At 54.2% G+C, this 27,675-nt stretch overlaps 3 protein-coding genes and 1 long non-coding RNA gene across 7 annotated transcripts; 1 reads left to right on the top strand and 3 right to left on the bottom strand.

Moving 5' to 3' along the window:
- Positions 1-4,209: 4,209 nt before the first annotated feature.
- LOC128803054 (zinc finger protein 239-like) lies at positions 4,210-10,518 on the bottom strand. Of its 2 annotated transcripts, XM_053969628.1 has the most exons (4): positions 10,322-10,518; positions 9,745-9,780; positions 7,765-9,088; positions 4,210-5,223 (listed from the first exon to the last, which is right to left on the bottom strand). In XM_053969628.1, exons 3-4 carry the CDS (start codon positions 9,001-9,003, stop codon positions 4,294-4,296), a joined length of 2,169 nt encoding a protein of 722 aa, XP_053825603.1. In that variant the 5' UTR covers positions 9,004-9,088; positions 9,745-9,780; positions 10,322-10,518; the 3' UTR covers positions 4,210-4,293. The 2 variants fall into 2 exon arrangements, with proteins under 2 accessions (XP_053825603.1, XP_053825602.1); XM_053969627.1 differs by lacking the exons at positions 7,765-9,088; positions 9,745-9,780; positions 10,322-10,518 and adding exons at positions 6,196-6,231; positions 6,764-7,069 and having other exon boundaries at positions 4,212-5,539.
- A 293-nt stretch (positions 10,519-10,811) lies between these two features.
- LOC128803053 (zinc finger protein 436-like) lies at positions 10,812-16,687 on the bottom strand. Of its 3 annotated transcripts, none has more exons than XM_053969626.1 (2): positions 14,606-16,294; positions 10,812-12,203 (listed from the first exon to the last, which is right to left on the bottom strand). In XM_053969626.1, exons 1-2 carry the CDS (start codon positions 15,982-15,984, stop codon positions 11,279-11,281), a joined length of 2,304 nt encoding a protein of 767 aa, XP_053825601.1. In that variant the 5' UTR covers positions 15,985-16,294; the 3' UTR covers positions 10,812-11,278. The 3 variants fall into 3 exon arrangements, with proteins under 3 accessions (XP_053825601.1, XP_053825599.1, XP_053825600.1); XM_053969624.1 differs by lacking the exon at positions 10,812-12,203 and adding an exon at positions 16,581-16,687 and having other exon boundaries at positions 14,162-15,922; XM_053969625.1 differs by lacking the exon at positions 10,812-12,203 and adding an exon at positions 16,581-16,687 and having other exon boundaries at positions 14,162-15,851.
- LOC128803056 (uncharacterized) lies at positions 12,440-13,875 on the bottom strand. The gene is made up of 3 exons (XR_008435617.1): positions 13,749-13,875; positions 13,182-13,217; positions 12,440-12,524 (listed from the first exon to the last, which is right to left on the bottom strand). It is a non-coding gene; the product is annotated as an uncharacterized LOC128803056 (long non-coding RNA).
- Positions 16,688-19,705: 3,018 nt separating the features above from the next.
- LOC128803052 (spectrin beta chain, non-erythrocytic 4-like) lies at positions 19,706-27,581 on the top strand (the record flags this gene model as incomplete). The annotated part of the gene is made up of 4 exons (XM_053969623.1): positions 19,706-19,781; positions 21,252-21,425; positions 24,566-24,717; positions 27,408-27,581. Coding segments are annotated over exons 2-4 (462 nt in total), but the record flags the coding sequence as incomplete, so codon positions are not given.
- Positions 27,582-27,675: the final 94 nt, after the last annotated feature.

Here is a 27,675-nt window from a genome sequence, read left to right as displayed (position 1 = left end):
GTCCCCGTGCCCATTTTGGATTCCCCGTACTCAATTTTCGGGGTCCCCGTCCCCATTTTGGGTTCCCCGTGCCCATTTTTGGGGTCCCCATGCCCATTTTTGGGTTCCCCGTACCCATTTTTTGGGGTCCCGGTGCCCATTTTTGGGGTCCCCGTACCCATTTTGGGTTCCCCGTGCCCATTTTTGGATTCCCCGTGCCCGTTTTTGGGGTCCCCGTGCCTATTTTTGGGGTGCCCGTGCCCATTTTTGGGTTCCCCGTGCCCATTTTGGGTTCCACGTGCCCATTTTTGGGGTCCCCGTGCCCATTTTTGGGGTCCCCGTGCCCATTTTGGGTTCCCCGTGCCCATTTTTGGGGTCCCGGTGCCCATTTTTGGGGGTGCCCGTGCCCATTTTGGATTCCCCGTACCCATTTTTGGGGTGTCCCGGTGCCCATTTTTGGGGTGCCCGTGCCCGTTTTTGGGGTGTCCCGTACCCTGCTCCAGCGCCAGCCCCAGCGTGACCCGCCCGGTTCTGCCGGGTGGCTCCGAAGATCGCGATCTTCATCCCCTGCGCCTTGAACCGAACCCGAACCGAACCGAACCGAACCGAACCGAACCGAACCGAGCCGGGATCGGGATCGGAATCCGGGATCGGGAGCGAGACCGACACTCGAACCGGGGAAAGCGCTCGGGACCGGAACCGAGACTGAAACCGGGATCGGGATCGAGATCCGGATGCGGGATCGGGACCAGGATCGGGACCGGAACCGAGACTGAAACCGGGATCGGGATCGAGATCCGGATGCGGGATCGGGACCGAGTTCGGGACCGAGTTCGGGATCGGGAGCGAGACCGAGACTCGAACCGGGATCGGCTCCGGGAGCGCTCCGGGATCTCCGCGACGTTCCGGGGAGTTTTGGCCGCGGGACTGGGAGGGGAACTGGGAGGGGACTGGGGAGGGGACTGGGAGGGGACTGGGAGGGGACTGGGCGGGACCGGGCGGAGCGGGGCTGCCTCGGTTCGCATCATCCCGGTGCAGCCATCCCGGTCCGTCTGGTCCCGGTCTGCATAGTCCCAACCCATAGGATCCCAGTCCGTAGGATCCCAGTCCATACTTGATCCCAGTTTGCGGGATCCCAGTCCGTAGTTGATCCCAATTCCCGGGATCCCATTTCATATTTGATCCCAGTCCATTTTTGAGCCCAGTTCCCGGGATCCCAGTCCATACGCGATCCCATTTCATATTTGATCCCAGTCCGTATTTGATCCCAGTTCACGGAATCCCAGTCCATTTTTGATCCCAGTTCCCAGGATCCCAGTCCATACGCGATCCCATTTCATATTTGATCCCAGTCCATAGCTGATCCCAGTTTGCGGGATCCCAGTCCATTTTTGAGCCCAGTTTGCAGGATCCCAGTCCATTTTTTATCCCAGTTCCCAGGATCCCAGTCCATACTCGATCCCATTTCATATTTGATCCCAGTTTGTGGGATCCCAGTCCATATTTGATCCCAGTTCCCAGGATCCCAGTCCATACGCGATCCCATTTCATATTTGATCCCAGTCCATAGTTGATCCCAGTTTGCGGGATCCCAGTCCATTTTTGAGCCCACTTTGCAGGATCCCAGTCCATTTTTTATCCCAGTTCCCGGGATCCCAGTCCATACTCGATCCCATTTCATATTTAATCCCAGTTTGTGGGATCCCAGTCCATATTTGAGCCCAGTTCCCAGGATCCCAGTCCATACTCGATCCCATTTCATATTTGATCTCAGTCTGTATTTGATCTCAGTCTGTAGGATCCCAGTCCCCAGTTAATCCCAGTTAATCCCAGTTCCCGGGATCCCAGTGCATATTTGATCTCAGTCCATATTTGATCCCAATCTGTAGGATCCCAGTCCCTAGTTGATCCCAGTCCATATTTGATCCCAGTCTGTAGGATCCCAGTCCCTAGTTTATCCCAGTCCCTATTTGATCCCAATCCATATTTGATCCCAGTCCATATGTCCTCAGTCCATATTTGAGCCTAGTCTGTAGGATCCCAGTCCATAGTTGATCCCAGTCCATAGTTGATCCCAATCCCTAGTTGATCCCAGTCCATATGATCCCAGTCTCTATTTTATCCCAATCCATATCTAATCCCAGTCCCTATTTGATCCCAGCCCATAGGTGATCCCAGTCCATATTTGATCCCAATCTCTATTTGATCCCAGTCCATAGGTGATCCCAGTCCATATTTGATCCCAATCTCTAGGTGATCCCAATCTCTAGGTGATCCCAATCCATACCTGATCCATCTCTAATTGATCCCAGTCCCTATTTGATCCCAATCTCTAGCTGATCCCAGTCTCTATTTGATCCAAGTCCCTATTTTATCCCAGTCCGTATCTGATCCCAATCTCTATTTGATCTCAGTCCATACTTGATCCCAGTCCATAATTGATCCCAGTCCCTATTTTATCCCATTCCATATTTGATCCCAGTCTCTATTTGATCCCAGTCCCTGGTTGATCCCAATACATATCCGATCCCAGTCTCTATTTGATCCCAGTCCCCATTTTATCCCAGTCCATATTTAATCCCAATCTCTAGTTCGTCCCAGTCCATAGTTGATCCCAGTCCCTAGCTGATCCCAATCCATATCTGATTCCAGTCTCTATTTGATCCCAGTCCATATTTGATCCCAGTCTTTAGTTGATCCCAGTCCCTGTTGATCCCAGTACATATCCAATACCAGTCTCTATTTGATCCCAGTCCCCATTTTATCCCAGTCCATATTTAATCCCAATCTTTAGTTGATCCCAGTCCATATTTTACCTCTGTCCATATTTGATCCCAATCTCTATTTGATCCCCATCCATATCTGATCCCAGTCTCTATTTGATCCCAGTCCATATGATCTCAGTCCATATTTGATCCCAGTCCATATCTGATCCGTCTCTATTTGATCCCAGTCCATATTTGATCCCAGACCCTAGTTGATCCCAGTCCATATTTGATCCCAATCTCTAGTTGATCCCAATCCATATCTGATCCCAGTCTCTATTTGATCCCAATCTCTAGTTGATCCCAGTCTCTATTTGATCCCAGTCCCTATTTTATCCCAGTCCATATTTAATCCCAATCTTTAGTTGATCCCAGTCCATATTTTTATCTCCGTCCATATTTGATCCCAGTCCATATGATCTCAGTCCATATTTGATCCCAGACCCTAGTTGATCCCAGTCCATATTTGATCCCAATCTCTTGTTGATCCCAATCTCTAGTTGATCTCAGTCCATATTTGATCCCAATCTCTATTTGATACCCGTCCATATTTGATCCCAATCTCTGGTTGATCCCAGTCTCTATCTGATCCCAATCTCTAGTCGATCCCAGTCTCTATTTTATCCCAGTCCATACTGAATCCCAATCTCTAGCTGATCTCAGTCCATATTTGATCCCAGTCCGTATGGCCCGGCACACATTCCAGAGATCTGGAATTTCAGCTCCCAGCCAGGAAAAGACGTCCCTGCCCTTGAAGGCAAAGCTCTTGAGAAGGGGCCGAAAGCCAAGTGGAGCAAAATCCGACAGAGACATTTCACTGCCGGCCTCCGTAACTTCAGCTCCTGGATTCGGAATTAAAAAAATGACTGGGAAATAAAATACTTAAAAAAACAGGGGAGGGTCTTTGGAGGCAGAGGGGGGAATGAAATCAAGGGAGGGTCTTTGGTGGTCCCGGAGTCAAGGGAGACACTGTGAGAGAAACAGAGCAGGCAAAGAGAGGCAGGGGAGAAAGGAGGACACAAACACCATCAGCTGAGAAGGCGGCGCTCTGCAAACAGAACTGCCACGGACTGAAAATGAACGGCCAAGAAATCAGTAAGTCTGAAAGTTTTATTTGCTATCAAATACATCCCAGCCACCCATCCCCACACAGTCCCCATGCCACCGCTCCAAACTGGGATCCCACTTCTCCCAATCTCCTCCCAACCCCATCTCACTCTGGAGGCTCTGGAATCGACTGAGTTTGGCGTGGGATTGAGTTTGTTTGGGGTGGGAACAAGCAATGTGAGGTGGGATTGTGCTTTTATCGGTTAAAATTCAGTGGGATGTGAGTGGTTTTTGAGTTGAAAGATCAATCCCTCTTGGTTTTGGAGCGCAGAGAGATGGAGAAGAGAGGAAAATTAAGGTCAACACAAAAGGAGAAGCAGCTGAGGTGTTCCCAACATGGATCACAGGGAATGTGGGTCACCAGAGCTGTGCCCAAAGGGGGTCCTCCAGGGAGGGATGGAGTTTAGCTCTTCTCAAACTCGGGGCACTCACAGGGCTTCCCTTATCGGTGGCTCCGTTGGTGTTGGGTCAAGTTAGAGCTCTGTGAGAAGCTCTTCCCACACTTGGGACACTTGTAGGGCCTCTCCCCGGTGTGGATGCGCCGGTGGGTGATGAGGGCGGAGTTGTGCCTGAATCCCTTCCCGCAGTCGGGGCAGCAGAAGGGCCTCTCCTCCGTGTGAACCCGATAGTGCGTGAGGAGATGGGAGCTGGTCTGAAACCCCTTCCCACACTTGGAACACTCGTAGGGCCTCTCCCCAGTGTGGATCCTCTGGTGCACAATCAGGTGGGAGCTACATCTGAAGCTCTTCCCACACTCCCCACACTCGTAGGGCCGTTCCCCAGTGTGGGTCCTCTGGTGACTGAGGAGATTTGCCTTGTTCCTGAATCCCTTCCCGCAGTCGGGGCAGCAGAAGGGCCTCTCCTCTGTGTGACTCTGATAGTGCTTGAGGAGACGGGAGCTGGTCTTAAACCGTTTCTCGCACTCAGAACACTCGTAGGGTGTCTCCCGAGTGTGGATCACCTGGTGCTTGACGAGGTTGCCGCGGTGCCTGAAGCTCTTCCCACACTCCCCACACTCGTAGGGCTTCTCCCCAGTGTGGACCCTCTGGTGCCTGATCAGGTGGGAGCTCCTCCTGAAGCTCTTGCCGCACTCCCCACAGTCGTAGGGCCTCTCCCCGGTGTGGATCCTGTGGTGCTGGATCAGGCTGGATCTCTCGCTGAAGCTCTTCCCACACTCCCCACACTCGTAGGGCCTCTCCCCAGTGTGGGTCCTCTGGTGATTGATCAGGTCGCAGTTCCATCTGAAGCTCTTCCCACACTCCCCACACTCGTAGGGCCTCTCCCCGGTGTGGATCCTCTGGTGCCTGATCAGCTCGGAGCTCCAGCTGAAGCTCTTCTCACATTCTGAGCACTTGTGGGGCTTCTCCCCATCCTGTAGCTGCTCAGGGACCACCAGCTCCGAGCTCTGGCTCGATTTCCGGCCACCTCCCCGGCCCAGGGTGGTTCTTTCCTCCTCAGATCCCCGTGATCTGCGTTTGCTGCCGCTCCTTGTGCGGCATCTCCAGGGCTTTTCCTCCCCGTTGGGTTCCTGCGCCGTGGAGCCGCTCAAAACGGCCTCTTCCACGAGGTTCTGCCGTGGGGATTTGTCCTCCCTGCTCTCCATCCTCAGCTCCTGCTCTGCGGGAGGAAGGACAAGGAGAGGATCTTCCTCTTCCTCGCAGCCTCCCAGGGGCTGGGAATGGGGAATCCTGGTTTGGGAAAAAAAGGGATGAGCACGTTGACTTTGAAGGTCCCTCTACCCGAGTCCATCTCTAGAAGTCCCCGGCCCCCTGGGCTCCATAAAAACCTCCCCAACACCAAGATTCAGCCCTGAAAAAGCCTCCCAGGAGTTCCCCGTCCCTGCTCCCTCCCCTTTGCTGTTCGGGCTTCCCCCCTGTCCCAGCTGCTGGGGGTCACGCTTGGATTGGGGGTCCCCCTTCTCCTCGCTGCCCGCCCTCCCCAGGCTGCTGGGAGTCCCAGCAATCCCAAAAGCTCCCCCCTCTTGGCTCTCCCCATTTAGGGCTGCCGGGGCTTTTTGGGCTCCCGGGCTCCCTTCTCCCCTTCTTCTCTGCTTTGGGCTGCAGCGGCTCCAAGGAGTCCCCCTGCCCCTCTCCAGGCTCTTGAGGGTCCCGCCCATGGCGGCGCTCCCCCCTCTCTGGGCTCCCCACTTTGGGCTCCTGGGGGACACAGGGCTCTGCTCCTCCAGGCTGCCTCTGCCGGCAGCCGCCACCGGCACCCCCAATGTCCCCCCAAGGGGCCTTTTCCGCTCAGCTTTGCACTTCTTCATTCTCCAAACATCCCCCCACAAAAACCCAACCCAGGCACCCCCCAGGATATCTGGGCCCAGCTCCCCCTCCCCGCTCACCTGCGGGATGGGGGGCGATGATCCCACACGTGGGGGCTGCGGATTCAGGGACGGCTCGACCGCGTGAATCCTTCTGCTGGCCTTGATCCGCCTTTGTCCCTCCTCTTCCTCTTCCTGCCCCTCCTCCTCTTCCAATCCCCCTCCTCCTCCTCCTCCCTAAGCCCCCCTCCTTCTCCTACTTCATCCCTTCCCTCCCTCCTCCTCCTCCCCAGGAGCAGCGACTCCCTCGGTGCCCCGTTCCCGCAGCCCTCGCAGCCCGCGGCAGGAGCGGGGATGGAGCCGGGACAGGTCGGGATGGGCTGGGATCATACTGGGAGAGACTGGAATCCTGCAGGGAGTGAGAGGAACTCACCAGGCTCATACTGGGAGTGACCGGGCTCATACTGGGAGCAGCCACTGCCAGCCCCGGGACACTCCAAAAACACCTCCCGGGGACCCCCGATGTCCCCCCGAGGGCCATCTGCGGCTCGGCTTTGGAGCCCTTTGAGCTCCAAACATCCCCCCCCAAAAAACCCCAAACCCCGGCACCCCCCGGCATATTTGGGCCGAGCTCCCCCTCCCCGCTCACCTGCGGGATGGGGGGCGATGCTCCCGGGGCTGCGGCGACTTCAGGCAGCGCCAGGGCCCCGCGATTCCTTCTCTGCTCTTCTCCGGCTGCTCCCTGCTGCCGCTGCGCCTCTTCCTCCCTCCCTCCTCCTCCTGCCCCGTTCCCGAAATCCGAACCGTGAGGGGAAAGGGGGCGAGGAAAGGGCGGGAACCGTGAGGGGAAAGGGGGCGAGGAAAGGGCGGGAACCGTGAGGGGAAAGGGGGCGAGGAAAGGGCGGGAACCGTGAGGGGAAAGGGGCGAGGAAAGGGCGGGAACCGTGAGGGGAAAGGGGCGGTGCCAGCACAAGGGCGGGAACTGTGAGGGGAAAGAGGCGGGGCCAAGCCAAGGGCGGGAACTGTGAGGGGAAAGGGGCGGGGCCAAGCCAAGGGCGGGAACCGTGAGGGGAAAGGGGCGGGGCCAGCACAGGGCCGGGAACTGTGAGGGGACGCTCTCTGAGGCGGCGCTCTGCAAACAGAACTGCCACGGACTGAAAATGAACGGCCAAGAAATCAGTAAGTCTGAAAGTTTTATTTGCTATCAAATACATCCCAGCCACCCAGCCCCACACAATCCCCATCCCACCGCTCCAAACTGGGATCCCACTTCTCCCAACCTCCTCCCAACCCCATCTCACTCTGGAGGCTCTGGAATCGACTGAGTTTGGCGTGGGATTGAGTTTGTTTGAGGTGGGAACAAGCAATGTGAGGTGGGATTGTGCTTTTATGGGTCAAAATTCAGTTGTTGTCAGTGGGATGTGAGTGGCTTTGAGGTGAAATATCGATCCCAATTGCTTTTGGAGTGCAGAGAGATGGAGAAGAGAGGAAAATTAAGGTCAACACAAAATGAAAAGCAGCTGAGGTGTGTTCCCAACATCGATCACAGGGAATGTGGGTCACCAGGGCTGTGCCCAAAGGGGGTCCTCCAGTAGGGGATGGAGTTTAGCTCTTCTCACACTCGGGGCACTCGCAGGGCTTCCCTTACCGGTGCCTCCGTTGGTGTTGGGTCAAATTAGAGCTCCGTGAGAAGCTCTTCCCACACTCGGAACACTCGTAGGGCCTCTCCCCGGTGTGGATGCGCCGGTGCGTGATGAGGTTGGAGTTGTGCCTGAATCCCTTCCCGCAGTCGGGGCAGCAGAAGGGCCTCTCCTCCGTGTGAACCAGAAAGTGTTTGAGGAGATTGGAGTTGGTCTGAAACCTCTTCCGACACTCGGAACACTCGTAGGGCCTCTCCCCAGTGTGGGTCCTCTGGTGCCTGATCAGGCCGGATCTGTGGCTGAAGCTCTTCCCACACTTGTAACACTCGTAGGGCCTCTCCCCAGTGTGGGTCACCTGGTGCTGGATCAGGTTGGAGGTCCGACTGAAGCTCTTCCCACACTCCCCACACTCATAGGGCCTCTCCCCAGTGTGGGTCCTCTGGTGCATGATCAGTTGGCATCTCTCGGTGAAGCTCTTCCCACACTCCGCACACTCGTAGGGCCTCTCCCCAGTGTGGGTCCTCTTGTGGGTGATCAGGGTGGAGTGGCAATTGAAGCTCTTCCCACACTGGGGACACTCGTAGGGCCTCTCCCCGGTGTGGATGCGCCGGTGGGTGATGAGATGGGAGTTCTGCCTGAATCCCTTCCCGCAGTCGGGGCAGCAGAAGGGCCTCTCCTCCGTGTGAACCTGATAGTGCTTGAGGAGACGGGAGCTGGTCTGAAACCTCTTCCCACACTTGGAACACTCGTAGGGCCTCTCCCCGGTGTGGGTCCTCTGGTGCCTGTTCAGGTGGGAGCTCTGGCTGAAGCTCTTCCCACACTCCCCACACTCGTAGGGCCGTTCCCCGGTGTGGGTCCTCTGGTGCTCGATCAGGGTGGATCTCTGCATGAAGCTCTTCCCACACACCCCACACTCGTAGGGCCGCTCCCCAGTGTGGGTCCTCTGGTGCCTGATCAGGTCAGAGCTCCACCTGAAGCATTTCTCACATTCTGAGCACTTGTGGTTCTTCTCCCCATCCTGGAGCTGCTCATGGACCACCAGCTCTGAGTTCTGGCTCCATCTCCGGCCACCTCCCCGGCCCAGGGTGGTTCTTTCCTCCTCAGATCCCCGTGATCTGCGTTTGCAGCCCCTCCTCGTGCGGCATCTCCAGGGCTTTTCCTCCCCGTTGGGTTCCTGCGCCGTGGAGTCGCTCAAAACGGCCTCTTCCACCAGGTTCTGCCGCGGGGATTTGTCCTCCCTGCTCTCCATCCTCAGCTCCTGCTCTGGGGGAGGAAGGACAAGGAGAGGGTCTTCCTCTTCCTCGCAGCCTCCCAGGGGCTGGGAATGGGGAATCCTGGTTTGGGGAAAACAAGGGATGAGCACGTTGAGTTTGAAGGTCCCTCTGCCTGAGTCCATCTCTAGAAGTCCCCGGCCCCCTGGGCTCCATAAAAACCTCCCAAACACCAAGATTCAGCCCTGAAAAAGCCTCCAGGAATTCCCCGTCCCTGCTCCCTCCCCTTTGCTCTTCGGGCTTCCCCCCTGTCCCAGCTACTGGGGGTCACGCTTGGATTGGGGGTCCCCCTTCTCCTCGCTGCCCGCCCTCCCCAAGCTGCTGGGAGTCCCAGCAATCCCAAAATCTCCCCCCTCTTGGCTCTCCCCATTTAGGGCTGCCGGGGATTTTTGGGCTCCCGGGCTCCCTTCTCCCCTTCTTCTCTGCTTTGGGCTGCAGCGGCTCCAAGGAGTCCCCCCTGCCCCTCTCCAGGCTCTTGAGGGTCCCGCCCATGGCGGCGCTCCCCCCTCTCTGGGCTCCCCACTTTGGGCTCCTGGGGGACACAGGGCTCTGCTCCTCCAGGCTGCCTCTGCCGGCAGCCGCCACCGGGACCCCCAATGTCCCCCCAAGGGGCCTTTTCCGCTCAGCTTTGCACTTCTTCATTCTCCAAACATCCCCCCACAAAAACCCAACCCAGGCACCCCCAGGATATCTGGGCCCAGCTCCCCCTCCCCGCTCACCTGCGGGATGGGGGGCGATGATCCCACACGTGGGGGCTGCGGATTCAGGGACGGCTCCACCGCGTGAATCCTTCTGCTGGCCTTGATCCGCCTTTGTCCCTCCTCTTCCTCTTCCTGCCGCTCCTCCTCTTCCAATCCCCCTCCTCCTCCTCCTCCTCCTCCTCCCTAAGCCCCCCTCCTTCTCCTCCTTCATCCCTTCCCTCCCTCCTCCTCCTCCCCAGGAGCAGCGACTCCCTCGGTGCCCCGTTCCCGCAGCCCTCGCAGCCCGCGGCAGGAGCGGGGATGGAGCCGGGACATGTCGGGATGGGCTGGGATCATACTGGGAGAGACTGGAATCCTGCAGGGAGTGAGAGGAACTCACCAGGCTCATACTGGGAGTGACCGGGCTCATACTGGGAGCAGCCACTGCCAGCCCCGGGACCCTCCAAAAACACCTCCCGGGGACCCCCGATGTCCCCCCGAGGGCCATCTGCGGCTCGGCTTTGGAGCCCTGCGAGCTCCAAACATCCCCCCCCAAAAAACCCCAAACCCCGGCACCCCCCGGCATATTTGGGCCGAGCTCCCCCTCCCCGGGCACCTGCGGGATGGGGGGCGATGCTCCCGGGGCTGCGGCGACTTCAGGCAGCGCCAGGGCCCCGCGATTCCTTCTCTGCTCTTCGGCTGCTCCCTGCTGCCGCTGCGCCTCTTCCTCCCTCCCTCCTCCTCCTCCCCCGTTCCCGAAATCCGAACCGTGAGGGGAAAGGGGGCGAAGAAAGGGCGGGAACCGTGAGGGGAAAGGGGGCGAGGAAAGGGCGGGAACCGTGAGGGGAAAGGGGGCGAGGAAAGGGCGGGAACTGTGAGGGGAAAGGGGCGGGGCCAGGCCAAGGGCGGGAACTGTGAGGGGAAAGAGGCGGGGCCAGGCCAAGGGCGGGAACTGTGAGGGGAAAGAGGCGGTGCCAGCACAAGGGCGGGAACTGTGAGGGGAAAGGGGCGGGGCCAGGCCAAGGGCGGGAACTGTGAGGGGACGCTCTCTGAGGCGGCGCTCTGCAAACAGAACTGCCACGGACTGAAAATGAACGGCCAAGAAATCAGTAAGTCTGAAAGTTTTATTTGCTATCAAATACATCCCAGCCACCCAGCCCCACACATTCCCCATGCCACCGCTCCAAACTGGGATCCCACTTCTCCCAATCTCCTCCCAACCCCATCTCACTCTGGAGGCTCTGGAATCGACTGAGTTTGGCGTGGGATTGAGTTTGTTTGAGGTGGGAACAAGCAATGTGAGGTGGGATTGTGTTTGTATAGATTAATATTCAGTTGTTTTGAGTGGGATGTGAGTGGCTTTGAGGTGCAAGATCGATCCGAATTGTTTTTGGAGTGCAGAGAGATGGAGAAGAGAAAAAAGTTAAGCTCAACAGAAAAGGACAAGCAGCCAGGGGTGTTCCCAACATGGATCACGGGGAATGTGGGTCACCAGGGCTGTACCCAAAGGGGGTCCTCCAGTGGGGGATAAAGTTTAGCTCTTCTCACACTCCGGGCACTTGCAGGGCTTCCCTTACCGGTGCCTCCGTTGGTGTTGGGTCAATTTAGAGCTCTGTGAGAAGCTTTCCCCACACTCGGAACACTCGTAGGGCCTCTCCCGGGTGTGGATGCGCCGGTGCCTGATGAGGGTAGAGTTGTGCCTGAATCCCTTCCCGCAGTCGGGGCAGCAGAAGGGCCTCTCCTCTGTGTGAACCCGATAGTGCGTGAGGAGATGGGAGCTGATGTGAAACCTCTTCCCACACTCCCCACACTCGTAGGGCCTCTCCCCAGTGTGGGACCTCTGGTGCATGATCAGTTGGGAGCTCCATCTGAAGCTCTTCCCACACTCCCCACACTCGTGGGGCCTCTCCCCAGAGTGGGTCCTCTTGTGGCTGATCAGGGTGGAGTGGCAATTGAAGCTCTTCCCACACTGGGGACACTCGTGGGGCCTCTCCCCGGTGTGGATGCGCTGGTGGCTGATGAGGTGGGTGTTCCTCCTGAATCCCTTCCCGCAGTCGGGGCAGCAGAAGGGCCTCTCCTCCGTGTGAACCCAATAGTGCGTGAGGAGATGGGAGCTGCTGTGAAACCTCTTCCCACACTTGGAACACTCGTAGGGCCGTTCCCCAGTGTGGGTCCTCTGGTGCATGATCAGTTCGGAGCTCCATCTGAATGTCTTCGCACACTCCCCACACTCGTAGGGCCGTTCCCTTCTGTGGGTCTTCTTGTGGCTGATCAGGGTGGAGTGGCAACTGAAGCTCTTCCCACACTTCCCACACTCGTAGGACCTCTCCCCAGTGTGGGTCCTCTGGTGCCTGTTCAGGTGGGAGCTCCTCCTGAAGCTCTTCCCACACTCCCCACACTCGTAGGGCCTCTCCCCAGTGTGGGTCCTCTGGTGTCTGATCAGCTGGGAGCGGTACGTGAAGCTCTTTTCACATTCTGAGCACTTGTGGTTCTTCTCCCTAACCTTGAGCTGCTCAGGGACCACCAGCTCCGAGCTCTGGCTCCATCTCCGGCCGCCTCCCCAGCCCAGGGTGGGTATTTCCTCCTCAGATCCCCGCGATCTGCGTTTGCAGCCTCTCCTTGTGCGGCATCTCCAGGGCTTTTCCTCACTGTTGTGTTCCTGCACCGTGGAGCCGCTCAAAACGGCCTCTTCCACCAGGTTCTGCCGCGGGGATTTGTCCTCCCTGCTCTCCATCCTCAGCTCCTGCTCTGGGGGAGGAAGGACAAGGAGAGGATCTTCCTCTTCCTCGCAGCCTCCCAGGGGCTGGGAATGGGGAATCCTGGTTTGGGAAAAAAACGGATGAGCACGTTGACTTTGAAGGTCCCTCTACCCGAGTCCATCCCTAGATGTCCTGGCCACCTGGGCTCCACAAAAACCTCCCAAACACCAAGATTCAGCCCTGAAAAAGCCTCCCAGGAGTTCCTCGTCCCTGCTCCCTCCCCTTTGCTGTTCGGGCTTCCCCCCTGTCCCAGCTGCTGGGGGTCACGCTTGGATTGGGGGTCCCCCTTCTCCTCGCTGCCCGCCCTCCCCAGGCTGCTGGGAGTCCCAGCAATGCCAAAAGCTCCCCCCTCTTGGCTCTCCCCATTTAGGGCTGCCGGGGCTTTTTGGGCTCCCGGGCTCCCTTCTCCCCTTCTTCTCTGCTTTGGGCTGCAGCGGCTCCAAGGAGTCCCCCCTGCCCCTCTCCAGGCTCTTGAGGGTCCCGCCCATGGCGGCGCTCCCCCCTCTCTGGGCTCCCCACTTTGGGCTCCTGGGGGACACAGGGCTCTGCTCCTCCAGGCTGCCTCTGCCGGCAGCCGCCACCGGCACCCCCCAATGTCCCCCCAAGGGGCCTTTTCCGCCCAGCTTTGCAGTTCTTCATTCTCCAAACATCCCCCCACAAAAACCCAACCCAGGCACCCCCCGGGATATCTGGGCCCAGCTCCCCCTCCCCGCTCACCTGCGGGATGGGGGGCGATGATCCCACACGTGGGGGCTGCGGATTCAGGGACGGCTCGACCGCGTGAATCCTCCTGCTGTCCTTGATCCGCCTTTGTCCCTCCTCTTCCTCTTCCTGCCGCTCCTCCTCTTCCAATCCTCCTTCTCCTCCTCCTCCTCCCTAAGCCCCCCTCCTTCTCCTCCTTCATCCCTTCCCTCCTCCTCCTCCCCAGGAGCAGCGACTCCCTCGGTGCCCCGTTCCCGCAGCCCTCGCAGCCCGCGGCAGGAGCGGGGATGGAGCCGGGACAGGTCGGGATGGGCTGGGATCATACTGGGAGAGACTGGAATCCTGCAGGGAGTGAGAGGAACTCACCAGGCTCATACTGGGAGTGACCGGGCTCATACTGGGAGCAGCCACTGCGAGCCCCGGGACCCTCCAAAAACACCTCCCGGGGACCCCCGATGTCCCCCCGAGGGCCATCTGCGGCTCGGCTTTGGAGCCCTTTGAGCTCCAAACATCCCCCCCAAAGAAACCCCAAACCCCGGCACCCCCCGGCATATTTGGGCCGAGCTCCCCCTCCCCGGGCACCTGCGGGATGGGGGGCGATGCTCCCGGGGCTGCGGCGACTTCAGGCAGCGCCAGGGCCCCGCGATTCCTTCTCTGCTCTTCTCCGGCTGCTCCCTGCTGCCGCTGCGCCTCTTCCTCCCTCCCTCCTCCTCCTCCTCCTCCTCCTCCGTTCCCGAAATCCGAACCGTGAGGGGAAAGGGGGCGAGGAAAGGGCGGGAACTGTGAGGGGAAAGGGGGCGAGGAAAGGGCGGGAACTGTGAGGGGAAAGGGGCGGGGCCAGGCCAAGGGCGGGAACCGTGAGGGCAAAGAGGCGGGGCCAAGCCAAGGGCGGGAACTGTGAGGGGACGCTCTCTGAGGCGGCGCTCTGCAAACAGAATTGCCACGGACTGAAAATGAACGGCCAAGAAATCAGTAAGTCTGAAAGTTTTATTTGCTATCAAATACATCCCAGCCACCCAGCCCCACACATTCCCCATCCCACCGCTCCAAACTGGGATCCCACTTCTCCCAATCTCCTCCCAACCCCATCTCACTCTGGAGGCTCTGGAATCGACTGAGTTTGGAGTGGGATTGAGTTTGTTTGAGGTGGGAACAAGCAATGTGAGGTGGGATTGTGCTTTTATGGGTCAAAATTCAGTTGTTGTCAGTGGGATGTGAGTGGCTTTGAGGTGAAAGATTGATCCCAATTGCTTTTGGAGTGCAGAGAGATGGAGAAGAGAGGAAAATTAAGGTCAACACAAAATGAAAAGCAGCTGAGGTGTTCCCAACATCGATCACAGGGAATGTGGGTCACCAGGGCTGTGCCCAAAGGGGGTCCTCCAGGGAGGGATGGAGTTTAGCTCTTCTCACACTTGGGGCACTCGCAGGGCTTCCCTTACTGGTGCCTCCATTGGTGTTGGGTCAAGTTAGAGCTCCGTGAGAAGCTCTTCCCACACTGGGGACACTTGTGGGGCCTCTCCCCGGTGTGGATGCGCCGGTGCGTGATGAGGTTGGAGTTGTGCCTGAATCCCTTCCCGCAGTCGGGGCAGCAGAAGGGCCTCTCCTCCGTGTGAACCAGAAAGTGTTTGAGGAGATTGGAGTTGGTCTGAAACCTCTTCCGACACTCGGAACACTCGTAGGGCCTCTCCCCAGTGTGGGTCCTCTGGTGCCTGATCAGGCCGGATCTGTGGCTGAAGCTCTTCCCACACTTGTAACACTCGTAGGGCCTCTCCCCAGTGTGGGTCACCTGGTGCTGGATCAGGTTGGAGGTCCGACTGAAGCTCTTCCCACACTCCCCACACTCGTAGGGCCTCTCCCCAGTGTGGGTCCTCTGGTGCATGATCAGTTGGCATCTCTCGGTGAAGCTCTTCCCACACTCCGCACACTCGTGGGGCCTCTCCCCTGTGTGGATCCTCTTGTGGGTGATCAGGGTGGAGTGGCAATTGAAGCTCTTCCCACACTGGGGACACTCGTAGGGCCTCTCCCCGGTGTGGATGCGCCGGTGGGTGATGAGGTGGGAGTTCTGCCTGAATCCCTTCCCGCAGTCAGGGCAGCAGAAGGGCCTCTCCTCCGTGTGAACCTGATAGTGCTTGAGGAGACGGGAGCTGGTCTGAAACCTCTTCCCACACTTGGAACACTCGTAGGGCCTCTCCCCGGTGTGGGTCCTCTGGTGCCTGTTCAGGTGGGAGCTCTGGCTGAAGCTCTTCCCACACTCCCCACACTCGTAGGGCCTCTCCCCGGTGTGGGTCCTCTGGTGCTCGATCAGGGTGGATCTCTGCATGAAGCTCTTCCCACACTCCCCACACTCGTAGGGCCGCTCCCCAGTGTGGGTCCTCTGGTGCCTGATCAGGTCAGAGCTCCACCTGAAGCTCTTCTCACATTCTGAGCACTTGTGGTTCTTCTCCCCATCCTGGAGCTGCTCATGGACCACCAGCTCCGAGCTCTGGCTCCATCTTCGGCCGCCTCCCCGGACCAGGGTGGTTCTTTCCTCCTCAGATCCCCGCGATCTGCGTTTGCAGCCCCTCTTTGTGTGGGGCTTTTCCTCACTGTTGGGTTCCTGCGCCGTGGAGCCGCTCAAAACGGCCTCTTCCACCAGGTTCTGCCGCGGGGATTTGTCCTCCCTGCTCTCCATCCTCAGCTCCTGCTCTGGGGGAGGAAGGACAAGGAGAGGATCTTCCTCTTCCTCGCAGCCTCCCAGGGGCTGGGAATGGGGAATCCTGGTTTGGGGAAAACAAGGGATGAGCACGTTGACTTTGAAGGTCCCTCTGCCCAAGTCCATCCCTAGAAGTCCCCGGCCCCCTGGGCTCCACAAAAGCCTCCCCAACACCAAGATTCAGCCCTGAAAAAGCCTCCCAGGAGTTCCCCGTCCCTGCTCCCTCCCCTTTGCTGTTCGGGCTTCCCCCCTGTCCCAGCTGCTGGGGGTCACGCTTGGATTGGGGGTCCCCCTTCTCCTCGGTGCCCGCCCTCCCCAGGCTGCTGGGAGTCCCAGCAATCCCAAAAGCTCCCCCCTCTTGGCTCTCCCCATTTAGGGCTGCCGGGGCTTTTTGGGCTCCCGGGCTCCCTTCTCCCCTTCTTCTCTGCTTTGGGCTGCAGCGGCTCCAAGGAGTCCCCCTGCCCCTCTCCAGGCTCTTGAGGGTCCCGCCCATGGCGGCGCTCCCCCCTCTCTGGGCTCCCCACTTTGGGCTCCTGGGGGACACAGGGCTCTGCTCCTCCAGGCTGCCTCTGCCGGCAGCCGCCACCGGCACCCCCCAATGTCCCCCCAAGGGGCTTTTTCCGCTCAGCTTTGCACTTCTTCATTCTCCAAACATCCCCCCACAAAAACCCAACCCAGGCACCCCCCGGGATATCTGGGCCCAGCTCCCCCTCGCCGCTCACCTGCGGGATGGGGGGCGATGATCCCACAGGTGGGGGCTGCGGATTCAGGGAGGGCTCGACCGCGTGAATCCTTCTGCTGGCCTTCATCCGCCTTTGTCCCTCCTCTTCCTCTTCCTGCCGCTCCTCTTCCTTCCGCCCTTCCTCCTCCTCCTCGCTAACTCCACCTCCTTCTCCTCCTTCATCCCTGCCCTTCCCTCCCTCCTCTTTTACGCCCTCTCCTCCTCCTCCTCTCTAACCCCGCCTCACTCTCCTTTCCATTCCCCCTCCTCCTCCTCCCTAACCCCACTCCCTTCTCCTCCTTCATCCCTCCCCTTCCATCGCTCCTCCTCCTCCTCCTCCCTTTCCCCATCTCCTTCTCCCGTTTCCAGCCCTGCTCCCTCTCCTTCTTCACCCCCGCGCTCCCAGTTTGTACTGGGATTTGTGCGCTCCGTGTCTGTAGGGTCCCAGTCCAGGTGATCCCAGTTTGTATGGTCCCCGTCCATAGGATCGCATTCCACAGGGTCCCAGTCCTCGATTTATCCCAGTCCATAGGATCCCAGTCCGGGCTATCCCAGTCCAGTTTATCCCAGTCCATAGGATCCCAGGCCGGGCTATCCCAGTCCAGTTTATCCCAGTCCGTAGGATCCCAGTTCCATACAATCCCAGTCCAGTTTATCCCAGTGCATAGGATCCCAGTTCCATACAATCCCAGTCCCGTTTATCCCAGTGCATAGGATCCCAGTTCCATGTAATCCCAATTCCATACAATCCCAGTCCAGTTTATCCCAGTTCCATGTAATCCCAGTTCCATACAATCCCAGTCCAGTTTATCCCAGTTCCATGTAATCCCAGTTCCATATAATCCCAGTCCAGTTTATCCCAGTTCCATATGATCCCAGTTCCATGTAATCCCAGTTCCATACAATCCCAGTCCATAAGATCCCAGTTCCATAGAATCCCAGTCCCGTTTATCCCAGTTCCGTTTATCCCAGTTCCATACAATCCCAGTCCCGTTTATCCCAGTGCATAGGATCCCAGTTCCATGTAATCCCAATTCCATACAATCCCAGTCCAGTTTATCCCAGTTCCATATGATCCCAGTTCCATACAATCCCAGTCCAGTTTATCCCAGTTCCATATGATCCCAGTTCCATACAATCCCAGTCCAGTTTATCCCAGTTCCATATGATCCCAGTTCCATACAATCCCAGTCCATAAGATCCCAGTTCCATGTAATCCCAGTTCCATAGGATCCCAGTCCAGTTTATCCCAGTCCAGTTTATCCCAGTCCATAGGATCCCAGTTCCATACAATCCCAGTCCAGTTTATCCCAGTTCCATATGATCCCAGTCCAGTTTATCCCAGTCCATAGGATCCCAGTCTCTCAGGCATCGTGGGGAACTGGGATAACTGGGGAGCACGGGATAATGGGGAACTGGGATAACTGGGAGAGTGGGATAATGGGAAAACTGGGATAATGGGAAAACTGGGATAATGGGGAACTGGGATAATGGGGGGGCAATTGGGATAATGGGGGGGAACTGGGATAACTGGGAGAGTGGGATAATGGGGAACTGGGATAACTGGGAAACTGGGATAACTGGGAGAGTGGGATAATAGGGAACTGGGATAATGGGGAACTGGGATAATGGGGGGGAACTGGGATAACTGGGAGAGTGGGATAATGGGGAACTGGGATAATGGGGAACTGGGATAACTGGGAAACTGGGATAACTGGGAGAGTGGGATAATGGGAAAACTAGGATAATGGGGAACTGGGATAACGGGAAAACTGGGATAATGGGAAAATTGGGATAATGGGAAAATTGGGAATATCAGAATCATGGGAATTCTGGGGTAACAGGAATGCCATTGGGAATTTTGGGATAGTGGGGACACAAGCCAGGGTAACGGGGATCACGGGAATTCTGGGATCACGGGGATAATGGGAAAATTGGGAATGTCGGGGTAACGGGAATTCTGGGATAATGGGAATTTTGGCATAACAGAAATTCCGGGATAACGGGAATTTTGGGATAACAGAAATTCCAGGATAATGGGAATTTTGGCATAACAGTGACACAAACTGGGATAACACGAATTCCAGGATAACAGGAATCCCAGGATAACGGCAATTCCAGGATAACGGGAATTTTGGGATAAATGGGAAATTTGGGATAACAGAAATTCCGGGATAATGGGAATTTTGGGATAAATGGGAAATTTGGGATAACAGAAATTCCGGGATAATGGGAATTTTGGCATAACAGTGACAAAAACTGGGATAACAGGAATTCCAGGATAACGGCAATTCCGGGATAAAGGGAATTTTGGGATAATGAGGAAATTTGGGATAACAGGAATCCCAGGATAACGGCAATTCCGGGATAAAAGGGAATTTTGGGATAAATGGGAATTTTGGGATAATGAGGAAATTTGGGATAACAGGAAATTTGGGATAACAGAAATTCCAGGACAATGGCAATTCCGGGATAAAGGGAATTTTGGGATAATGAGGAAATTTGGGATAACAGAAATTTTGGGATAACAGGAATCCCAGGATAACGGCAATTCCAGGACAACGGGAATTTTGGGATAAATGGGAATTTTGGGATAATGAGGAAATTTAGGATAACAGAAATCCCAGGATAACGGCAATTCCGGGATAAAGGGGAATTTTGGGATAATGAGGAAATTTGGGATAACAGAAATTCCAGGACAATGGCAATTCCGGGATAAAGGGAATTTTGGGATAACGAGGAAATTTGGGATAACAGAAATCCCAGGATAACGGCAATTCCGGGATAAAAGGGAATTTTGGGATAACGGGAATTTTGGGATAATGAGGAAATTTGGGATAACAGAAATTCCGGGATAACGGCAATTCCGGGATAACGGGAATTTCGGGATTAACGGGAATTCCCGGGATAACGCTGCCCGATTCGGGAACGATTTGGGGGGAATTTTTTTTTTTGTGGGGGGAATTTTTTTGGGAATTCTGGGGGCGGGGCTTGTCCCGGTTCCGGGGGGAGGGGCGCGGGCGGCGTCGCGCGCTCCGGGCGGGAGCGGCGGCGGCGGCGGCGGCGGCGACCCCTCCCCCACCCCCCCCCCCAAAAAAAAAAAAAAACCGGGGACCCCTCCCCGCGACCCCTCCCCCACCATCCCCGCATTCCCAGCATTCCCGGAATTCCCAGAATTCCCGGCGTTCCCCCGGCCCGGCAGGTGATGGGCGTGGGGGAGGGGCGCGGGGTGGGGAGGGGTTTTTTTTTTTTTGGGGGGGGGGGGGGGGGGAGGGGGAGATTTTGGGGTTTTTTTGGGGGAATATTTGGGGCGGGGGGTCGCGGGGAGGGGGAGGGGTCCCTCAAGGTCACGGCCGGGAGGGGCCGAGCCTGGGGGGGGAGGGGGATTTTGGGGGAATTTTAAGGAATTTTAGGGGATTTTGGGAGATTTGGGGAGATTTGGGGGAATTTTAGGGGATTTTGGGCGATTTTAACGGGGATGTTTAGAGGATTGGGGGGGGGTTTGGGGGAAATTTTAGGGGATTTGGGGGAATTTTGGGAGAATTGGGGGTTTTTAGAGGATTTGGGGGAATTTTGGGAGAATTTTGGGGGGAATTTTAGGGGATTTGGGGGGAATTTTAGGGGATTTTGGGAGGATTTTGGGGGATTCGGGGGAATTTTGGGAGGATTGGGGGGAATTTTGGAGGATTTTGGGGGAATTTTGGGGGATTTGGGGGGAATTTTAGGGGAATTGGGGGGGATTTTGGGAGGATTGGGGGAATTTTGGGGGGAATTTTAAGGGGTTTAGGGGGGATTTTGGGGGTCTCAGGAGGGATTTTGGGCTCTCAGGGAATTTTGGGGGGGTCTCAGGAGGGATTTTGGGGGTCTCAGGGAATTTTGGGGATCTCAGGAGGGATTTTGGGGGTCTCAGGAGGGATTTTGGGGTCTCCGGGAATTTTGGGGGGGTCTCAGGGAATTTTGGGGGGGGTCTCAGGAGGGATTTTGGGGGGGGTCTCAGGAGGGATTTTGGGGCTCTCAGGGGATTTTGGGGGGGTCTCAGGGAATTTTGGGGGGGTCTCAGGAGGGATTTTGGGGCTCTCAGGGAATTTTGGGGGGGGTCTTAGGGAATTTGGGGGGGTCTCAGGAGGGATTTTGGGGATCTCAGGAGGGATTTTGGGCTCTCAGAGAATTTTGGGGGGGTCTCAGGAGGGATTTTGGGGTCTCAGGGAATTTTTGGGGGGTCTCAGGGAATTTGGGGGGGTCTCAGGAGGGATTTTGGGCTCTCAGGGAATTTTGGGGGGGTCTCAGGAGGGATTTTTGGGTCTCAGGGAATTTTGGGGGGCTCTCAGGGAATTTTGGGGCTCTCAGGGAATTTTGGGGGGGTCTCAGGGAATTTGGGGGGGTCTCAGGAGGGATTTTGGGCTCTCAGGGAATTTGGGGGGGTCTCAGGAGGGATTTTGGGGCTCTCAGGGAATTTTGGGGGGGTCTTAGGGAATTTGGGGGGGTCTCAGGGAATTTTGGGGGGTCTCAGGGAATTTTGGGGGGGTCTCAGGATGGATTTTGGGGCTCTCGGGGTGGGGGTCTCACATTAATTTTTGGCATCTCTCAGCCCCCCCTAAACCAACTCGGGGGGGGGGGGGTCTCTGCCTCCCCCCCCAAAATCTCAACTCCCCCCCCCAAAAATCTCTTCCAGGACCCCTCCCCAATTTTGGGGACCCCCCCCCCCCCCCAATGGCGGCCGAGCTGGACAACGTGGAGGCCGCCCCTCCCCCCAACAACAACAACGACCCCTGGGACCCCCCCCCGGAGCCCCGAGCCTGGGGGGACCCCAAAATCTTCGAGTGCTCCCGGATCAAGGCCTTGGCAGGTGGGTGAAGACCCCCCCCCAAAAAAAAAAATAAAAAAAAAACAACAAACCCTGGATGAACCCCCCCAAAAAATCAAAATATTCCCCAAAAAATTTGCAGACCTCCCCCCAAAAAAAACCCAAAATATAGTGGTGCACCCCCCCAAAAAATCAAAATATTCCCCAAAAAATCACCCAGATCCTCCGCAAAAAAAAAAAAAAAAAAAAAAAAGGAGCAACCCCCCAAAAAAATCAAAATATTCCCCAAAAAATTACCCAGATTCCCCTAAAAAAAACCCCAAAAAATAATGGAGCACGTCCCCAAAAAATCAAAATATACCCCAAAAAAATTTGCAGATTCCCCTCAAAAAAAAACCCCAAAAAATGCTGGAGCAACCCCCCCAAAAAATCAAAATATTCCCCAAAAAATTACCCAGATTCCCCTAAAAAAACCCCCCAAAAATAATGGAGCACGCCCCGCAAAAAAATCAAAATATTCCCCAAAAAATTTGCAGACCTCCCCCCCAAAAAATCCCAAAATATAGTGGTGCACCCCCCCAAAAAATCAAAATATTCCCCAAAAAAAATCACCCAGATCCTCCGCAAAAAAAAAATAAAAAAAAAATGGAGCAACCCCCCAAAAAAATCAAAATATTCCCAAAAAATCACCCAGATCCTCCGCAAAAAAACCCCAAAAAATAATGGAGCACGTCCCCAAAAAATCAAAATATTCCCCAAAAAATTACCCAGATTCCCCTAAAAAAAACCCGAAAAATAACGGAGCACGCTCCGCAAAAAAATCAAAATATTCCCCAAAAAATTTGCAGATTCCCCTCAAAAAAAAACCCCAAAAAATGCTGGAGCACGCTCCGCAAAAAAATCAAAATATACCCCAAAAAAATTTGCAGATTCCCCTCAAAAAAAAAAACCCAAAAAATGCTGGAGCAACCCCCCAAAAAAATCAAAATATTCCCCAAAAAATTTGCAGATTCCCCTCAAAAAAAAAAACCCCAAAAAATGCTGGATGACCCTTTAAAAAAATCAAAATATTCCCCAGAAATTTGCAGATTCTCCCCTCAAAAAAAAAAACCCAAAAATGCTGGATGTCCCCCTAAAAAAAATCAAAATATTCCCCAGAAATTTGCAGATTCTCCCCTCAAAAAAAAAACCCAAAAATGCTGGATGACCCCCTAAAAAAAATCAAAATATTCCCCAGAAATTTGCAGATTCCCCTCAAAAAAAAAAACCCAAAAAATGCTGGATGACTCCCTAAAAAAAATCAAAATATTCCCAAAAAAAAATTGCAGATTCTCCCCTCAAAAAAACCCCAAAAAATGCTTGATGACCCCCCCCAAAAAAATCAAAATATTCCCCCAAAATTTGCAGATTCCCCTCAAAAAAAAAAAAAAAAAACAAAATATAATGGAGTACCCCCCCCCACAAAATCAAAATATTCCCCAAAAAAATTCCCAAACCCCCCCCCCAAAAAAAACCCCCAAAAAATAAAAATATTCCTCAAAAAATTCCCAGATTCTCCCCCGAAGAAAAACCCAAAAAATAATGGAGCAACCCCCCAAAAATCAAAATATTCCCCAAAAAATTCCCAGACCCCCCAAAAAAAAACCCCACAAAATCAAAATATTCCCCAAAAAAATTCCCAGATTCCCCCAAAAAATCAAATCCCCCAAAATGCTGGAGCACCTTCAAAAAATCAAAATATTCCCTAAAAAATTCCCAATTTCCCCCCCAAAAAAAACCCAAAAAAATCAAAATATTCCCCTAAAAAATTCCCAGATTCCCCCAAAAAAACCTTTCAGATCCCCCCAGAAAAAAAACCCCAAAAAGCCTTGAACACCTCTAAAAAAATCAAAATATTCCACTAAAAGATCCCCCTAAAAAAACCCAAAAAACCCCAAAAAATCTTCTCAACCCCTGAAAAAAAGACCCAAACCCACCCCCCCCAAAAAAACACCAAAAAATTCTCAACCACCCAAAAAAACCCCAAAAAAACACCCAAAAAACACCAAAAAAGTTCTCAACCACCCCAAAAACCCTAAAAAAAAACCCAAAAAAACTTCTCAACCCCCCCAAAAAACCCCAAAACCCCCCCAGAAAAACCCAAAAACCTCAAAAAAAAACCTAAAAACATTCTCAACCCCCCTGAAAAACCCAAAAAAACCCCAAAAAAACTTCTCAACCCCCCACAAAAACCCTAAAACCCCCCCAAAAAACCCAAAATCTCAAAAAAACCCTAAAAAAACTTCTCAGCCCCCCCCAAAAAACCCAAAAAAAACTTCTCAAACTCCCCAAAAAAACCCCAAGACCCCCCCAAAAAACCCCAAAATCTCAAAAAAACCCTAAAAATACATCTCAACCCCCCAAAAATACCCCAACCCCCCAAAAAAAGCCCCAAAAATCTCAAAAAAAACCCCAAAAAAATTCTCAACCCCCCAAAAAAAAACCCAAACCCCCCCAAAAAAACCCAAAATCTCAAAAAAACCCTAAAAAAAATTCTCAACCCCCCCCAAAAAAACCCAAAAAAAACTTCTCAAACTCCCCAAAAAACCCCAAGACCCCCCAAAAAAACCCAAAAAAATTCTCAACCCCCCCAAAAAAAACCCTAAAAAACTTCTCAACCCCCCAAAAAAAACCCCAAAATCCCTCAGACTCCCCCCCAAAAAAACCCTGGACCAATTGGGGGGGTCCTGAGTCCCATGGGGGTCTCAAGGTGGATTTGGGGTCTCAGGGTGGATTTGGGGTGGATTTGGGGTCTCAGGGTGGATTTGGGGTGGATTTGGGGTGGATTTGGGGTCTCAGGGTGGATTTGGGGTGGTTTTGGGGTGGATTTGGGGTCTCAGGATGGATTTGGGGTGGTTTTGGGGTCTCAGGGTGGATTTGGGGTCTCAGGGTGGTTTTGGAGTGGATTTGGGGTCTCAGGATGGATTTGGGGGGGATTTGGGGTGGTTTTGGGGTCTCAGGGTGGATTTGGGGTCTCAGGGTGGATTTGGGGTCTCAGGATGGATTTGGGGTGGATTTGGGGTCTCAGGGTGGTTTTGGGGTGGATTTGGGGTCTCAGGATGGATTTGGGGTGGTTTTGGGGTGGATTTGGAGTCTCAGGGTGGATTTGGGGTGGATTTGGGGTGACCTCGCTGTCCCTCCAGACGAGCGGGACGCGGTGCAGAAGAAGACCTTCACCAAGTGGGTGAACGCCCACCTGGCGCGCGCCGCCTGCCGCGTCGGCGACCTCTACTCGGACCTGCGCGACGGCTTCGTGCTCACGCGGCTGCTCGAGGTGCTCTCGGGGGAGACCCTGGTGAGGAGACCCACGCGGCGTCTTCATCGTCATCGTTGTCATCGCTGTCGTCTTCTACTGTCGTCACTGCCATGAGTGGTGCATCGTCATCATCATCATCATCATTATTCTCCATCACCGTCATTGTCGTTATCATCATCATCATCATTCTTCATCATCATTGTCATTGTTGTCATCGTCATCATCATCATCGTCATCTTCTACTGTCGTCACTGCCATGAGTGGTGCATCATCATCATCATCATCATCATCATTCTCTATCACCTTCATGGTCATTGTCATCGTTGTCATCATCGTCATCATCATCGCCATCTTCTATTGTCGTCATTGCCATGAGTGGTGCATCATCATCATCATCATCATCATCATCGTCATTCTCTATCACCTTCATCGTCATCGTCATTATCATCATCATCATAATTCTCTCTCACCTTCATCGTCATCATCATCGCCATCTTCTACTGTCATCACTGCCATGAGTGGTGCATCATCATCATCATCATTCTCCATCACCTTCATCGTCATTGTCATCAATGTCATCATCGTCGTCATCATCATCGTCATCTTCTACTGTCATCACTGCCATGAGTGGTGCATCATCATCATCATCATTATTCTCCATCACCTTCATCATCATCATCATTTTCCATCACCTTCATCGTCATTGTCATCGTTGTCATCATCATCATCATCATTGTCATCATCGTCATCATTGTCATCTTCTATTGTCGTCATTTGCCATGAGTGGTGCATCATCATCATCATCATCATCATCATTCTCTATCACCTTCATCGTCATCGTCATTATCATCATCATCATAATTCTCTCACCTTCATCGTCATCATCATCGCTGTCGTCTTCTACTGTCATCACTGCCATGAGTGGTGCATCATCATCATCATCATCATCATTATTCTCCGTCACCTTCATCATCATCATTTTCCATCACCTTCATCGTCATTGTCATCGTTGTCATCATCATCATCATCATTGTCATCATCGTCATCATCATCGTCATCTTCTACTGTCGTCATTGCCATGAGTGGTGCATCATCATCATCATCATCATCATCATCATCATCATCATCATCATCATCATTCTCTATCACCTTCATTGTCATTGTCATCAATGTCATCATCGTCGTCATCATCATCGTCATCTTCTACTGTCATCACTGCCATGAGTGGTGCATCATCATCATCATCATTCTCTATCACCTTCATCGTCATCGTCATTATCATCATCATCATAATTCTCTCTCACCTTCATCGTCATCATCATCGCCATCTTCTTACTGTCATCACTGCCATGAGTGGTGCATCATCATCATCATCATTCTCCATCACCTTCATCGTCATTGTCATCAATGTCATCATCGTCGTCATCATCATCGTCATCTTCTACTGTCATCACTGCCATGAGTGGTGCATCATCATCATCATCATTATTCTCCATCACCTTCATCATCATCATCATTTTCCATCACCTTCATCGTCATTGTCATCGTTGTCATCATCATCATCTTCATTGTCATCATCGTCATCATTGTCATCTTCTATTGTCGTCATTGCCATGAGTGGTGCATCATCATCATCATCATCATCATCATCATCATTCTCCATCACCTTCATCGTCATTGTAATCATTGTCATCATCGTCATCATCCTCACGCTCTACCATTATCATCATCACCATCGTTGTCACAAGCAGCATCATTGTCGTCGTCGTTCTCTACTGTCATTGTCATCGTAAGTGACATCATCATCGTTCTCTATCTTCATCATCATCATCATCGTCATCATTCTCTATCAGCTTCATCGTTACGTCGTCATCGTCATCATCGTCGTTTCCGTGAGCGGCGTCATTGTCGTTGTCATTCTCTCTTGTCATCATCATCATCGTTCTCTGTCTTCATCATCATCATCGTCATCACCGTCATTTTGTCAATATCGTTGTCGTCATCATCATCATCATCATCAACAGCATGAGTGGCATCTTCACTGTCATCATCATCACCGTTCTCTACCATCATCGTCATCATCTTCATCATCATCTCCGTGACTCATTATGAGGATCATCGTCATCATCATGTCCATGACCGTCATCATGAGGGTCATCATCATCATCATCATCTCCATGACTGTCATCATGAGGATCATCATCATCATCTCCATGACTCATTATGAGGATCATAATCATCATCATCTCCATGACTGTCATTATGAGGATCATCGTCATCATCATCATGAGGATCATCATCATCATGAGGATCATCATCATCATCATGAGGATCACCATCATCTCCATGACTGTCGTCATGAGGATCATCATCGTCATCATCATCATCGTCATCATCTCCATGACTGTCATTATGAAGATCATCATCATCTATCATCACCATCATCATCATCATCATCGTGATTGTCGCCATTGCCATGAGCAGCATCGTTGTCTTCATGAGCATCATCATCACCACCACCATCATCATCATCACCATGAGCAGCACCCCCAGTTTGGGTGGAACTGGGATCTCCTCACCATCCCCAGCTCCCACCATCACCAGTTTGGGTGGAACTGGGATCTCCTCACCATCCCCAGCTCCCACCATCACCAGTTTGGGACTGGTTCTGGTGGGGTGGGGTGGGGTGGCAGGACCCTCTCCGAGCCGGAGGTCCCCGTGTCCCCCAGCCCAAGCCGACGCGGGGCCGGATGCGGATCCACTCCCTGGAGAACGTCGACAAGGCCCTGCAGTTCCTCAAGGAGCAGCGCGTCCACCTGGAGAACGTCGGCTCCCACGACATCGTGGACGGCAACCACCGCCTGACCCTCGGCCTCATCTGGACCATCATCCTCCGCTTCCAGGTGCCACCAGGGTCCTCTCCGTGTCCGTGTCCCCCCCTTGTCCCTCCTCCTCCACCCCCAGGTGTCTCCTGACCGTTCCTCCCCCAGATCCAGG

Source organism: Vidua macroura, unplaced genomic scaffold (assembly GCF_024509145.1).
Source record: "Vidua macroura isolate BioBank_ID:100142 unplaced genomic scaffold, ASM2450914v1 whyUn_scaffold_284, whole genome shotgun sequence".
NCBI classification, from domain to species: domain Eukaryota; kingdom Metazoa; phylum Chordata; class Aves; order Passeriformes; family Viduidae; genus Vidua; species Vidua macroura.
Note: the sequence above shows the minus strand (reverse complement) of the source record. Positions and strands in the feature narration are given on the sequence as shown.